The sequence below is a fragment of the Scyliorhinus canicula genome, chromosome 3, assembly GCF_902713615.1.
Source record: "Scyliorhinus canicula chromosome 3, sScyCan1.1, whole genome shotgun sequence".
Taxonomy (NCBI): Eukaryota; Metazoa; Chordata; class Chondrichthyes; order Carcharhiniformes; family Scyliorhinidae; genus Scyliorhinus; species Scyliorhinus canicula.
In genome coordinates this window covers 11177256-11193432 of record NC_052148.1, presented here as the reverse complement: position 1 = coordinate 11193432, position 16177 = coordinate 11177256, and the positions used below count along the sequence as shown (strand labels likewise).

The window sequence follows — 16177 nt, the reverse complement described above, 5'->3', positions numbered from 1 at the left end:
GGTCCCAGGTTCGATTCCCAGCTTGGGTCACTGTCTGTGCGGAGTCTGCACGTTCTCCCCGTGTCTGCGTGGGTTTCCTCCGGGCGCTCCGGTTTCCTCCCACAAGACCCGAAAGACGTGCTGTTAGGTGAATTGGACATTCTGAATTCTCCCTCCGTGTACACAAACAGGTGCCGGAGTGTGGTAACCAGGGGCCTTTCACAGCAACTTCATTGCAGTGTTAATGTAAGCCTACTTGTGACAATAAAGATTATTATTAATATTGGGGCCCAGCCAACTAAAGGCATTAATAATTGGGAATGCACAAATTGGAAGAGCCCAGATAACTTGGCGGGACTGGAGGTGATCACAGAGATGGGAGTGGGCCATGGAGGGATTTCAAAGCCAGGATGAGAACATTAAAATTAAAACAACACCTGACGTAGGTCAGCAAGCAGAGGGGTAACAGGCTGCAAGTTAAGGTATGGGCAGCAAGAGTTTGGATGATCTCAAGTTTATGGGGGCAGAATGCAGAGGACCAGCCTCATCTGGAAAAGTCACGTCCAGAGATACGAAGGCATGAGAGAGGTATTCAGCATCAGGTGAGCACAAGGTGAATTTGGACAATATCAATCTTACTTGGGTGAAGATAGGTGGTATGGTGATGTCGTGAATATGCGGCTGGTAGCTCCTCAGGGTAAACTTTTACACTGGGGTTGCGAACAGACTGAAAGTGTTGCCTGAGATTATGTGCTGCGGATGGGGCTTAAACGTAGAAGCTTCAGATGTCAATGTGAGAGTGCTACCCACTGCACCAAGTCTGTCACCCTGAAGATGCTTATCACATTTTTAAAAATTCATTCAAGGGATGTGGGCCTAACTGGTTAGGCCATCATTTATTGCCCATTTACAATTACGTGACCTTTTGTTCTGGATTGCCCCACCATAGGAAAAATTCTCTCTACATCTACTTTGTCAACACCTTTTATCATCTTATATACCTCAATTAGATCCCTCATTCTTCTAAACGCATTGACCTAAACTGCTCAATCTCCCGTCATAAGAGAAGCCCCTGATTGCTGGAATCAATCTAGTAAATCTCCTCTGAACTGTCTCCAATTCAACTACATCCCTCCTCGAGTATGGGGACCAAAACCGTACACACTACTTCAGGTCCGGTCTCACCAATGTCTTGTACAATTGCATTTCCTCACTTTTATACTCTATTGCTTGAGCCGCAAATTGCCCTTCAGAATGTGGTGGCGAGTTGCCTTCTTGAACTGCTGAAGTCCATGTGGTGTACATACATCACAGTGCTGTTAGGGAGGGAGTTCCAGGATTTTGACCCACCGACAGTGAAGGAACGACGATATATGTCCCAAGTCAGGGTGGTGTGTGGCTTGGAGGGGAACTTTATTGTACATTGTCCAGTTTACCTAATAGAAAAATAAAATTTCTAGTCTGCTTTAACTTTGCAGTAACTTTATAACTTTGAATCATTGGAAAGGGTACAGCAACAGCTGTGGTCACAAGTATTGAAGCAATAATTAATGAAGAGGCTAAAGAGCAAAGCCTTGGAAATATGCCGGGGCACGAGCATAATGCAAATTGTTAAACCTGCATAGCGGTAAATGAATTGGGGGTTTGATTATATGTAAACTACACTCAAATTTCAACATGGCAAGTTGCCAAGCTGATTTAACTAAGTTTGGTCATTTGTGAGTTCATACCGTAACAAATGGAAAGGAGGACTTGCATTCCTGCAGCCAATTTACTATCTTGGAACATCCTAGAGTGCTTTACAGCTAATGGGGTACTTCGAAAAGCAAAAAAAAAACTAGCGGTCAAACATAAAGTATAACTGGACTTTACACTTTCCCTTGCACATTGTCAAAAAGAGTTGCAACAATAAAACAAATGATCATTGAAGTTCCCTACGAAAGCGGACCTGTCATCCCTCTCTGGCCTGACTGCATGTGATCCAGTCCACAGATGTGGTAAACTCTGAATGCATCAGAAGTGGAAGCCAAGCCAAGCTAAGCCTCTCAGTCGGACAGTTACTTATAACAAGGTACAAGCATAAATGTGACCGTGCCAAATCCCAGGCACGTAGACTTAAAAATAATTAATGAGACAAAGGGATAACTTGAGGAATAAGTCACTTTGTGGTGCAAATATTTTTGGAATGAATGCAACTTAGTCCAATATACCTTGCCAATCACTGCTGCGAATGAGAAATCTGATAGAAAAGAGATGGTTGCAAAGTTTAAAGAATGTGTGCTTTGTTTTAAAACTAATCTACCCACCCCATGCAGTGAATGGATATTTGGTCACTACAACCTGCCTGCCAATTTGGGTGAATGGTTTTTTGGGTTGTCTGTCCTAATATCTCCTGTAGCTTGGTGTCAAATCTTGTTTGATAATGTTTTCAAAATGCCTTTCAATGTTTTGTTGCTCTCTAAAGTCAAACTGATGCTCCACCATTGGCGGCTGTACCTACAGCTACCTTGGTCCAAAGCAAAACCCCTCTTGCCTCTTTTTCCTCCTTTTTTTAGATGTTTCTTTAAATCTACATCTTGACCAAGCTTTTGATCATTTGCCCTGTTATGTCCTTCGGTGTCAACTTTGTCTAATTATGTTCCTGTGAAGTTTCTTGGGCAGCTCTAATACATTACAGGTGCTTTTAAATGCAAGTAATGGCATTTGTATATAATAGGAGACAATCGACTGCACCTCTGTTGTGGCTGTTGAGGCTGATTCATGAGTGGCAGTCATAGAATCCCAATGTCAGAAGGAGGCCATTCGGCCCTCCGAAAGAGCTAGGCCCGATCCGCCTTTCTATTCCTGTAACCCCATCGAGGGACAATTTAGCATATCCAATCCACCTAACTTGCACATCTTTGGACTATGGGAAGACATCGGAGCACCCGGAGGAAACCTACACGGACACGGGAAGAATGTGCAAACTCCACACAGACAGTCGCCGGAGGTCAGAATCAAACCTGGGTTCCTGGTGCCGTGAGAAAGCAGTGCTAACCACTGTGCCACCATACCACCCCCACAACTGACAGATGCACGATGTTGGCCTGAGGTTGACTGTTGTGTGTCTTTCCAACGGGCTCTCTTTCCTGCTATCGAGTCATTTCTTTTGTCCTTCAATTTTTACACAGCACTTCCTGGCTGTTTCACTCCAGGTACTTGGTCAGTAACAAGGACATCCCATAGTCAACTCCGATCCTGGTCAACTCCAGGTTCCGCTTACAGACATCCTTGTATCGCAGATGTGGATGACCACTTGGTCTCCTGCCATTCACAAGCTTGCCATAGAGCATGTCTTTGGGTAGTGGTCTTCAACTATTTTGAGTTGCCACCAGCTCAGGAGGGAAAACATGTTGGGGGGGTCCCCGCATAAATATTAATAATAACCTTTATTGTCACATAGGCTTACATTAACACTGCAATGTAGTTACTGTGAAAATCCCCTAGTTGCCACATTCAGCCACCTGTTCAGGTACACGGAGGGAGAATTCAGAATGTCCAATTCACCTAACAACACGTCTTTCGGGACTTGTGGGAGGAAACCGGAGCACCCGGAGGAAACCCAAACGGCACGGGGAGAACGTGCAGACTTCGCACAGACAGTGACCCAAGCTGGGAATCAAACCTGGGACCCTGGCGCTGTGAAGCAACAGTGCTAACCCACTGTGCTGGTGTATTGCCATATTCAGTACTCTTCTTTGTGGCTATTCATAAAAGCCTGTCTTTTCGACCTGGTCTCTTGCCTGAGGTGTGGTGATCCTCTGGTTAAATCACCACCAGTCAGTTCTCCTGCTCAAAGAGGAAAGCAGTCCATGATCATCTGGGACTATGACAACTTTACCTTCCCTTACTCTGTCTTGCCCGATGATGCCCATTATTCATCTGAGGCAGCAGTACTGACCCTCTGACAGTGCAGCACTCCCTCAGTACTGACTCTCTGACAGTGCAGCACTCCCTCAGTACTGACCCCCTGACAGTGCGGCACTCCCTCAGTACTGACCCTCTGACAGTGCAGCACTCCCTCAGTACTGATCCTCTGACAGTGCAGCACTCCCTCAGTACTGACCCTCTGACAGTGCAGCACTCCCTCAGTACTGACCCTCTGACAGTGCAGCACTCCCTCAGTACTGACCCTCTGACAGTGCAGCAGTCCCTCAGTACTGATCCTCTGACAGTGCGGCACTCCCTCAGTACTGACCCCCTGACAGTGCGGCACTCCCTCAGTACTGACCCTCTGACAGTGCAGCACTCCCTCAGTACTGATCCTCTGACAGTGCAGCACTCCCTCAGTACTGATCCTCTGACAGTGCAGCACTCCCTCAGTACTGACCCTCTGACAGTGCAGCACTCCCTCAGTACTGACCCTCTGACAGTGCAGCACTCCCTCAGTACTGACCCCCTGACAGTGCGGCACTCCCTCAGTACTGACCCTCTGACAGTGCAGCACTCCCTCAGTAGGGGACATAGCCTCAAAATAAGGGGAAGTAGATTTAGGACTAAGTTTAGGAGGAACTTCATCCAAAGGGTTGTGAATCTATGGAATTCCTTGCCCAGGGAAGCAGTTGAGGCTCCTTCATTAAATGTTTTTAAGGTAAAGATAGATAGTTTTTTGAAGAATAAAGGGATTAAGGGTTATGGTGTTCGGGCCAGAAAGTGGAGCTGAGTCCACAAAAGATCAGCCATGATCTCATTGAATGGCGGAGCAGGCTCGAGGGGCCAGAAGGCCTACTCCTGCTCCTAGTTCTTATGTTCTTGTATTGTGGTCACTGCTCCCTAAGGGTTCCTTCACTTTAAGTTTCCTAATCAAGTCTGTCTCATTATACATCACCAAATCCAGAATTGCTTGTTCCCGCGTAGGCTCTGTCACAAGCTGCTCCAAAAAAACCATCTCTTAGACATTCCACAAATTCCTTTTCTTTAATAAAAAAAAAATAGATTTAGAGTACCCAATTCATTTTTTCCAATTAAGGGGCAATTTAGCATGTTCAATCCACTTACCCTGCACATCTTTGGGTTGTCGGGGCGAAACCCACGCAAATACGGGGAGAATGTGCAAACTCCACACGGACAGTGACCCAGAGCCGGGATCGAACCTGGGACCTCGGCGCCGTGAGACTGCAGTGCTACCACTGCGCCACCGTGCTGCCTACAAATTCCTTTTCTTAGGATCCACTACCAACCTGATTTTCCCAGTCCACCTGCATATTGAAGCCCCTCATGATTATTGTGATATTGACTTTTCTACATGACTTTTCTATCTCCTGATTTATTTTCTGCCCCACATCCTGACGACTACTAGGGGGCCTGTACATAATTCCCATCAGGGGTCTTTTTACCTTTGTGATTCCTCAACTCTACCCACAGAGATTCTGTGCCTTCTGACTCGATATCGCTCCTTTCTGTCGATTTAACTTCATTCGTTACTAACAATGCAACCCTGCCCCTTTTTCCCATCAGCAGAAATTCATCCCAAGGAGGAGGAAACATGCTAAGGGCAGGGCAAGGCATTCATGGTTGACGAGGGAAGTTGAGAACAGCATAAAAGCAAAACAAAAAGCATGCAAAGTGGCAACGATTAATGGGAAGCCAGAGGATTAGAAATCCTTTAAAAGTGAGCAGAGGACAACTAACTTTCGATAGGACACATATCCTTGCACATTTAGATCCCAGCCCTGATCCCCTTGCAGCCACGTCTCTGGAATGCCCAGATGACTTGAAACTACATTAGCCGTTCATCAACTACATTGACTGTTGCTGGGTCAAAACCCTAGAACTCCCTAACAGCAAGGTGGGTGTACCTACGCCAAATGGACTACCATGGTTCAAGAAGGCAGCTCACCACCCCTATCTCGAGGGATGAGCAATAAATGCTGGCTTGGCCAATGATGGCCACATTTCTTGAACAAATATAGTGCTAAGCATTGATAGAACTGCTGAATCTCAAATGCCACACACTGCATAAGGATGGAAGTGGCTGATAATCTTATTGGAGCCTTAGTCCACTCCTTTTACCACTTGAGGCCTAGTGGGAGCCCGTTGTCCACCATATGCAGACCCCATTGTCTCCGTCGTCTGCTCTGTCCCATTGTATAAGACCCTGTTTGTAACGCTACCCCATCCATGTTACTGCCAATGCAAAGTCTCATTTTGAAATTCCACCCTGGCATTGCTGGCTTTACCTCTGCAAATTCCTCCAGCTTGGAGTTCTTGTCCTCTGCCTTTAGCCTTGTATGGACCATCTGCCCCCCACTGTTACCGATTTCACCATGTGAAGGGGTAGCCTTCAGATATCACAAAACCCGTCTTTGGAACACTGCAGAGTTTCTCTGTGTCTCCTCTCTAAAAGACGCCTATCTTTCTCACCACGTTTTCAATCATCTCTTGAACTATTGCTTGACATTGCTTTAGCCCTGGGACATTTTCTGCATTATACAAATGCAAATTGTTGTTTCTGAATACTGAATGTTTATGAAATGCAAACTGAATTACACTGAGATTTAGCCCTTTGTGAGATTTCAAAGCAATGCCTACCTCGTTTTTTTTAAAAAATGCTGACACACTTATTGTGCATTTTTTTCACATTTCCCACATTTGTGGGTCAAACTGTTATCTCTTCAATTTTAAATGAATATTTCTGATTTACACGTTTCTTTTTTTCAGTCTACTTTTCGTGGACGGTTCCGACATTTCCTGGATGTCATTGATCCTCGGACTCTCTTCGTCACTGAGGTACTCTGTACAGTGTGTGTTTTATAAGCCCTCTTCAATATTTGCAGTGGAGGAAGCAATCCACCCAACCCACTCCTTCCATTAAAAAAAAAATGAAAATCGCTTATTGTCACGAGTAGGCTTCAATGAAGTTACTGTGAAAAGCCCCTAGTCGCCACATTCCGGCGCCTGTCCGGGGAGGCTGGTACAGGAATCGAACCGTGCTGCTGGCCTGCTTGGTCTGCTTTAAAAGCCAGCGATTTAGCTGAGTGAGCTAAACCAGCGCCCATGTCTCCTCTGCCAAATAGATACCATCAATCTGAAAATGAAATGAAATCGCTTATTGTCACAAGTAGGCTTCAATGAAGTTAGTGTGAAAAGCCCCTAGTCGCCACATTCTGGCGCCTGTTCGGGGAGGCTGGTACGGGAATTGAACCGTGCTGCTGGCCTGCCTTGGTCTGCTTTAAAAGCCAGCGGTTTAGCCCAGTGTGCTAAACCAGCACCTTCCACAGTCCATGTACAAACTACCAAATCATAGATTCCACCCATCCACCATTCATTCGCTTACAGAACTGTACCCTGTACATTATTGTTGACTCCACCCAACTATTTAACCTGCTGGAGGAAAGTTACCTTTAATTTGCCAAATATAATTGGACTAAACTGTGGAACGCCCAAACATCCTCGCATCTGCTTTGTTATACTGGGCTGCCGTCCGCCATCAATCCCACTTGCAGGGGAACCATTCGAACCACTGTTTCACAAACACTTAGGTGGGTTCTGGGACCCTATTGTTTACGCTGCTGCTACAGGCTGTCCCATTCTGGCAAGAAGAATCAGCAATCCAGGTTTTCCTGGAAGTTTTGTCACAGGCTGGAGAGTTGCCAAGGCTGCATTTGTGCTCAAGATGAGAAATAGTAGGTAAGCTTCTGGAATTAGTGTGGATGGCACGGGTAATTAAAGACCAGTCAGCACTGATTTTTATAAGGCAAGTCATGTCTAACAAAGTTATCATAGATGGTCACCCTAGGCCGGAATTGAACCATAATCTCTGGAGCTGTGAGGCAGCAGTGCAGCCACTGTGCTGCCCCTTCTTTGAAGGAAATGCTGTGGATATTGATCCTTAAAAGATGGTATAGTGTTACCAGACTCCTAAAAGACCCTCTTATGGACTGACCTGATTAATACTACACTCCTGTATGCTTCACTCGATGCCGGTGTCTAGGTATTTACATTGTGTACCTTGTGTTGCCCTATTATGTATTTTTTTTTCTTTTCATGTACTTAATGATCTGTTTGAGCTACACGCAGAAGAATGCTTTTCACTGTACCTCGGTACATGTGACAATAAACAAATCCAGGTTCACTCGATTGGTCCCTGGGATGATGGGGTTGTCCTGTGATGAGTGGCTGAGTAAATTGGATCTATAATTTCCAATGTTTCGAAGAATGAGAGGCAATTACATTGAGTCAAACAAGATTCTGAAGGGGTTTGATGCTAAGCAACGATTTGGCTGGTCGGGGAATCTAAAACACTGGGTCATAGTCTTCAGATAAGGGGCAGATCATTTAGATGAAGAGATGGAAGAGAAATTACTTTACTCAAAGAGTGGTGAATTTTGAGACTCTCTACCCCAGAGAGTTGCAGATGCTCAATTATTGAATACATTTAGGGCCGGGTAGAGAGAGGATTTTGGTCTCAGGAAAATAAGGAATATGGGGAGCAGGCAGGAAGTTGGAGTTGAAACCCGAGATCAGTGTTGAATTGTGGACCAGACTCGGTAGCCATGTGATCTATTCCTGCTCTTATTTCTTATACTCTTTTGTTAATTCTGATAAAGTACTGCATGTGAAGATTGTTAATAATATTCACTACTTCAGAGATGTCAGAGAATTGTGAACACAGCCCAGTCCATCACACAAACCTGCCTCCCATCCATTGACTCCATCTACACCTCCCGCTGCCTGGGGAAAGTGGGCAGCATAATCAAAGACCCCTCCCACCCGGCTTACTCACTCTTCCAACTTCTTCCATCGGGCAGGAGATACGAAAGTCTGAGAACACACAAACAGACTCAAAAACAGCTTCTTCCCCGCTGTTACCAGACTCCTAAATGACCCTCTTATGGACTATATGCTTCACCCAATGCCGGTGTTATGTAGTTACATTGTATACCTTGTGTTGCCCTATTATGTATTTTCTTTTGTTTCCTTTTCTTTCCATGTACTGAATGATCTGTTTGAGCTGCAAGCAGAAAAATAGTTTTCACTGTACCTCGGTACATGTGACAATAAACAAAAATCCAAATACATTATAGCGATGGGCAACGTAGACAGAACATTGGTTAAAGAAAAGCAAATCGAATCAGTACAAAAATAATGAGTTCATAGCTGATTTTAGGCAGTATTATTACAAAAAAGTGGTGTCCCCAGGAACATTGCTCTTCCCAAATATATGAAAATTATCCAAACTTTGGTATAGGGGGCACAATATCAAAACATTGCAGACAGTACTTGAATAAGACTTCAAAGCGTGAAATTCACGTGCAGTACTGAGGAAGTGCTACACTGTTGGAAGTGTCACTTTGTGGGTGAGACAATGCTTGGTTCACCTCGGGTCTGCATGAAAGAAGAGCAGCAGAGTGTTCAATGTTCTGACCGATATTGATTCCTCGCCCAGCATTACTGGAAAAATGCAAATTGTCTGACCATTGACCACATTGCTATTTGTTGGAGATTGCTACTGCACAAACTGGCTGCTGAGTTTCCCATATTATAGCAGTGACTACACTTCAAAATTAATTCAGCAACTCTTTAGTGTTTTGGGATATCCTGCAGTCATGAAAGCTGCTGTGCAAATCCCAAGTTCATTCCTTTTATAGCCAAGTTACTAGAGGCTGGATTTTTGCAGTTTCGGGCCGACTCCTGAAACCTTTAGAAATGGGAGGCAGGACCCAATTCCAGGATTCCCAACACTGGCAATATCCACCAGTGCAAGATAAGGGTGCGGGCAGCGAACCACCCTCTACGTCCTGAACTGCCTTGTTCCAAAATGGGGTTGGCATCTCATGTCACCACATACAAACCCCCACACTTTTTTTGTGGAGTTGGGCAGCTCCTCAAGGACCCATGGTTCCCCTACCTTCAGAGGATTTGTGAACCATAATCTGGGTTTGGGAATCTTTTTGAAAGGTATGTCCAAAAGATCTTATGCATGTCCCTGCTGCATTGTCCCATGTCCATTCAACCAATAGGCACTATAGAACAATGGCCATATAATAACAATGGCAAGTCTTGAATGTACAAAGAACAAAGAAAGGTACAGCACAGGATCAGGCCCTTCGGCCCTCCAAGCCTGTGCCGAACATGATGCCCTAACTAAAAATAACCTTCTGCCCTTACTCGGTCCGTATCCCTCTATTTCCTCCATGTACCCATCCAGATGCCTCTTAAATGTTGCTAATGTGCCTGCTTCCACCATATCCTCTGGCAGCGCGTTCCAGGCACCTACCACTCTGTGCGTGAAAAATTTACCCGCACATCTCCCTTAAACTTTTCCCCCTCATCTTGAACCTGTGCCCCTTTGTAATTGACACTTCCACCCTTGGAAAATGCCTCTGGAAATATCCACTCTGTCTATGCCTCTCATTATTTTGTAGCCCTCTATCAAGTCTCCCCTCAGCCTCCGTCTTTCCAGTGAAAACAATCCTAGTTTTTTTAACCTCTCCACATAGCCAACACGCGCGAGACCAGGCAACATCCTGGTGAACCTTCTTTGCCCTCTCTCCAAAACTTCCACGTCCTGATAATGTGGTGACCAGAATGCAATACTCCAAATGCTGCCTAACCAAGGTTTTTTATGGCTGCAACATGATATCCCAACTCCTGTACTTAATGCCCCTGCTGATGAAGGCAAGCATGCCATATCCCTTCTTAATCACCTTGGCCACTTGTGTTGCCACTTTTAGGAAACTGTGGACCTGCACGCCCAGATCCCTCTGTTGTTAATGCTCCTAAGGGTTCTGCTATTTACAGTATAATTCATACCTAGATTTGATCCTCCAAAATGTATCCCCTCGTATTTGTCCAGATTAAGCTCCATCTGCCATTTCTGTGCCCAAGTCTCCAATCGATCTATATCCTGTTGCATCCTCTAACAATCCTCAGCACTATCGGCAACTCTGCCAGTCTCCGTGTCATCCGCAAGCTTACTAATCAGACCACCCACATTTTCCTCCAGATCATTTGTTTTTCCTACAAACAGCAGAGGTCCCAGCACACTTAAACAAAACTCCCATTCAGAAGGCTGTTTTGAAAAAAATTACTGATCTTGCAACCCAAAGAAGTGTCACTCAGACAGAGCCTTTATAGTATCAGTAGCAACTAATCCTGTTCAAGAAAACATACAGATATTTAAAAAAAGAGTTCAAAGAAAGAATAACTTGTTATGCCCTCATCAAGATGTCAATTAATCAAAGCAAACACTGCACTCCCACCTTGAAAGCCGCTAATAATAATCTTTATTAGTGTCACAAGTAGGCTTACATTAACACTACAAATAAGTTACTGTGAAAATCCCCTAGTCTTCACACTCTGGCGCCTGTTCGGGTACACACACGGTGAATTCAGAATGTCCAATTCACCTAACAGCACGTCTTTCGGGACTTGTGGGAGGAAACCGGAGCACCCGGAGGAAACCCAGGCAGACACGGGGAGAATGTGCAGACTCCGCATAGACGGTGACCCAAGCCGGGAATCGAACCTGGGACCCTGGCCCTGTGAAGCAACAGTGTTGACCACCGTGACTTTTGGAGCTCAGCTCGGCATTCATAACAAGGCCTCCCAGAGAAACCGATGTCTGACCACCTGTTTCTGTAGATGACAATTCCCAAATGGAAAGTGGCCTCACAGATGGTGAGGAGGGGTGACGCCAAAGGACCCAGCAGCTTTTAAAACAACTCGGACAATTTCCATGAGAACGGAGGTGGGCCTTCTCAGCATTGGCCCGTTTCTGTGGCTACCTTTGAAATGCCTCCAGAGGTGACAGGCCTGACTTCATTGCAACTCTGCCTCCCCACAGCCAACATATGGTGGGCAGAGTGGCCTGCAGAGTTGAGAAATTTCATGACTTGAGCTCCCTGGTTTCAATGGTAAAAATCCGGTCCTGTGTGAGATTAAATTTGATGTGGAGAAACAAATTGTTCTTAACCTGGGAGGAAGAACAGAGATATATCTACCAAACGATACACCGAGAGACTCGATGCAGATTCTTAAATCTTGAAAAGCTGGGGAGTTCACTAAATGTTCAAAACAATGAGAGTTTTGGTCAGGTTATCGGGGAAAATTTTTACTGGTGGCAAACTGATGACTAGAGAGCATAAACTGAAGATCCACTTCTCAAACATGAATGAAGATAATGGGGTTTTTTTTGTACACAGAGGGTTGTTGGGCTCTGGAATGCCCAAAAAAGGTGGCAGAAGCAAAACTAAAATTGGCTTTTAAGTTGGAAGTGGATGTGCATTTGAAAAATACATTTTTAAAAGGTCATCGAATTTACAGTGCAGAAGGAGGCCATTTGGCCTACTGAGTCTGCACCGGCCCTTGGAAAGAGCACCCTACCTCCACCCTAACCCCTTAATCCAGTAACCTCACCTAACCTTTTTGGACACTAAGGGCAATTTATCATGGCCAATCCTCCTAACCTGCACATCTTTGGACTGTGGGAGGAAACCGGAGCACCCGGAGGAAACCCACGCAGACACAGGGATAACGTGCAGACTCCGCACAGACAGTGACCCAAGCCGGGAATCGAACGTGAGACCCTGGTACTGTGAAGCAACAGTGCTAACCACTGTGCTACCGTGCTGCCCAGGTGATGATAAAAGAACAGGATCTTGAAGCTAACTGATTAGCTCCTTCAGTAAAGGGTGATAGGCTGAATGGCCTCCTCCTGTGCTGTAAAATTCTATTATTCTGAACCCCACGTTTATGATCTTTTTTTCCCAAAGTTTTCTGTAATAGTGGAAAAGTTCTTTCCACAAATACATCAAATCTTAGATCTGAAACCTGTGATCTTGCAAATTCTGTGGGTTCAGTTAAACGCACAAGGTTAACAATTACCACGAAGGCTGGTATATAATCCACTGGGCACCACGTGAATGCCCAAAACCTCTTTTCAAAAGGTGGACCAAAGTGTAGCTGCCTAAGTAATCATTTATTCACATGCTGACGAAAGCTGTAACGCACAGCACAATCCCGAGGTTTTCAGTACAGAATGGGAACACATTTGTTAAAATGTCCTTTCTCAGAATATACTTCGTACAGAGGGGTACAGAAAAGCCTTTCAAAGACCAACATCATTATCTAATTTTCTCCAGTTTTAGCAGCGCCAGTTTAAATTTTGATTACTTGGTTTTAAAAATACTGTGAGCTGAAGGTTGCTATTCCTCCTATTGCTTAATCTTCATCCAGTCTGGTGGCATTTCAGTTATCACAGTGGTAGAAGGACATTTCATGGTGCTTTGTGAATTAAAGGCGTGCTGAAACGGATGATCATTATGCAGCACCTCCAGGTGCCGGGGAAAGCAGCTTGCCACAGAATTGAAATGAGAGCGGAATTTAATGCTGCCCCCCCCAATACCTTGGTGAGTTAGTGGTGGAGGGGCATTTAAACAGGTGGAAGAATGACTGGTTGTGACCCCACCACATTCCCGCTTCTGCCTTGATTATAGCAGGACAGTCTCCCTATTAAGCCTCCCGCTGCTGCCGGTATTCAGTTCACCACGCGGCAGGCATCAAACTCGCCGAGAGGTTGGGGCGGGTACCCCATTTAGAGGAACTAAGTCAGGGCTTATCAAACCCGAGTGTCGGGTAGGCTGCAGAGCGATCTGTCACGGCGTTCCCAATCATTGGGAGAAGCACCCAATGGCCACGACTGACTTTTAAATGCGAATGATGCAGTCTTCCCACCAGAAGTGGCGACAGAGAGCGCCTATGCTTTTGGTGCAAAATCACGGGAGGGGAGATTCCTCCATTTTCTAGCTTCGAGCAAGCAAGGCAACAGGACTGTGAAGAACTGAAGATGAATTGTTTTGTTATAAGGTAGAGATGGCCAGAGACACAGACAGGCCAGGATTTCGCATCTGAATCTGCTGGAGAGAGCTGCCAAAGAGAGTCCATGGCAAGACAAAACCGTGTTAGTGTGAGCTGTATACAGAGCTCCAGGGCCTCTGGTGAACAACCTACTAAGAAAAAACTAAAATCCAGAGCAAAGCAGTAGAAAGATAATTTCTTGAGGTATGACTTTGTTAATTGTGCCAATGCAAATCAGGATGCAAAGCCCATGCGTGTTATATGCATGAAAGTAGTGGCCAATGATAGTTTAAAACCCTCAAAACTTTAAAGCATTTGAAGACTAAGCATGGTGGGTTTGAGGACAAACCTCTTCATTTTCTTTAAAAGGATGCAGCAAGATCTTAAATCAACAGCTGAAGTCCTTAGCAGAACTTTAACATTGAATGACTAAGTACAATTAGCCTCTTACATGGTAGTTTACCTTGTAGCTAAAGAGAAAATGCCCCACACGAGCAGCGACATTAATTCCCCCTGCAGCATTAGACATGGCTTGTCCGGACCTACTGAGAAGCCCAGCTTATTTCTCATTTAACGTCAGCACAGGAGTTCTCAATACAACTGGATGAAAGTGCAGACGTTTCAGATTGTGCAACCTTGCTAATTTTGCACAATGAATTTGTTGAGAATTTGCTGTGTTGCCTGACATTACCAACCAGCACGACCGGCACAGAGATTTTTGAAGCATTGAATAGTTACATGGTTGGAAAGCGCAGGCTCAACTGGGTTCATTGCAGAGGAATCGCAAGCAACGGGGCAGCTAACATTTCTGGGAAAAACAGCAGAGTTATAATAAAGATTAAGGAGGGAGCCGGTCAGGACACTGTTTGGAATTATTGTTTTACTCACTGTGCAGCATTGGCATCAAAATGAATTCCATCTGCTCTTGAAGTGATGTTGAAAGGAATTGTGAAAGTTGTGAATTTCAATAAATGCAGTGCACTCAATTCAAAACTTTTTGAGACTCTGTGTTCTGATATGGGGGCCGAGCACACACATTTATCGTCCCACACAGGGATACGTTGGTTGTCGAGGAGATGAGTGTTTGTCAGAGTTTATAAACTTAGGTATGAAACCCACTCTTTTTTTCCTCGAAAACTCGGCCCCCCTGGCTGATTCATTTGGTGATGAAACTTGGATGCTAACCTTGCAGATACCTTTACAAGTCTAAACAAACTGAACTTCAAATTGCAAGGAAAGGATGATGATTGCTTTCGGCACTGTGAAGAAATAAATGCTTTCCAAAAGTCATTGGAAATTTGGCAAGTGTAAGTACAAAGCCAAAACTACTACATGTTCCCCACACTGCTGCGACACTTCATAGGAAACAGTGTTAGTAACTGTCAGTAGACTGTAAGCCTGCTTCAGTCGCATCTGGCTGCGCTGATCAACAGTATTTGTTGTTACTTTCCAGAAGAGAAGTTTGAGATTTTGAGTGAACTTTTGAGAGATGACTTTTTTAGGGGCTGGTTTAGCACAGGGCTAAATCGCTGGCTTTGAAAGCAGACCAAGGCAGGCCAGCAGCATGGTTCAATTCCCGTACCAGCCTCCCCGAACAGGTGCTGGAATGTGGCGACTAGGGGCTTTTCACAGTAACTTCATTTGAAGCTTACTTGTGACAAGCGATTTTCAGAAGCAGTGGGTGAAGAATCCTCTTTGAGTTTGAGACCCCAGTCAATTATTAACTTACAGCTGACTCCAAATGAAGAGACTGAACTTCTGCGCCTCCCCTATGACAACATATATAAAATACCCCACAGGTCCATGAGGCTGTCAACATTCTGGTGTAGCATCTCCCAGGAGTATCCAGTGCCGAGTAAAACAGGCATTTTGTTGCTGTTGCCCTTCACGACGACCTACATGTGCAAGGTTGGATTTTCTGTCCTCACAAAGATGAAGACAGCACAAATGAACCAGTTAAACTCTGCACCTGATGTGTGCTTTGCCCTCTCCTGTGAACTTGATTGGAGTGAGATCGTGAGGACCAAGCAGGCTCACCTGTTGCATTAAAGGCAAGCGAAAATGATGTGTTGCGAAGGTCGGCCAGCGTGGGTCCCAAACGTTGGCCGGTTGGTAAAAGTAGGTCCTGGGGTAAAAGTTTGAAAAACACTGTTCTAAGTGACTGATTGATCGAGACCTGGAATCAGGAAGCGAGGCTGTGGCCTGCTGAGCGCCACCCCCCACCCCTGTCATTGCTGGTGACCCCACCTCCACACTTCCAGGCATCTGATTTGCAAAGCCATACATTGTCAGTGACCCTTATCCATTTTAGGAACAGAAGAAGGGCCAGTCAATCTCTGAAGCCTAAACCTTCAAACCT

General features: G+C 45.2%; 1 protein-coding gene across 3 annotated transcripts in view; it reads left to right on the top strand.

Annotated features, from left to right (window-relative positions):
* Positions 1 to 16177, top strand: part of LOC119963817 (sideroflexin-5-like) — a 277217-nt gene that overhangs the window by 607 nt on the left and 260433 nt on the right. For 2 of the 3 annotated variants that reach the window (XM_038793126.1, XM_038793124.1), the window contains exons 1-2: positions 190 to 581; positions 6679 to 6747. In XM_038793126.1, the coding sequence (XP_038649054.1) occupies positions 483 to 581; positions 6679 to 6747 (168 nt within the window). In that variant the 5' untranslated portion in view covers positions 190 to 482. Of the gene's footprint in view, positions 1 to 189; positions 582 to 6678; positions 6748 to 16177 lie in introns of those variants that run through there. The other variant, XM_038793125.1, reaches the window with a different exon arrangement.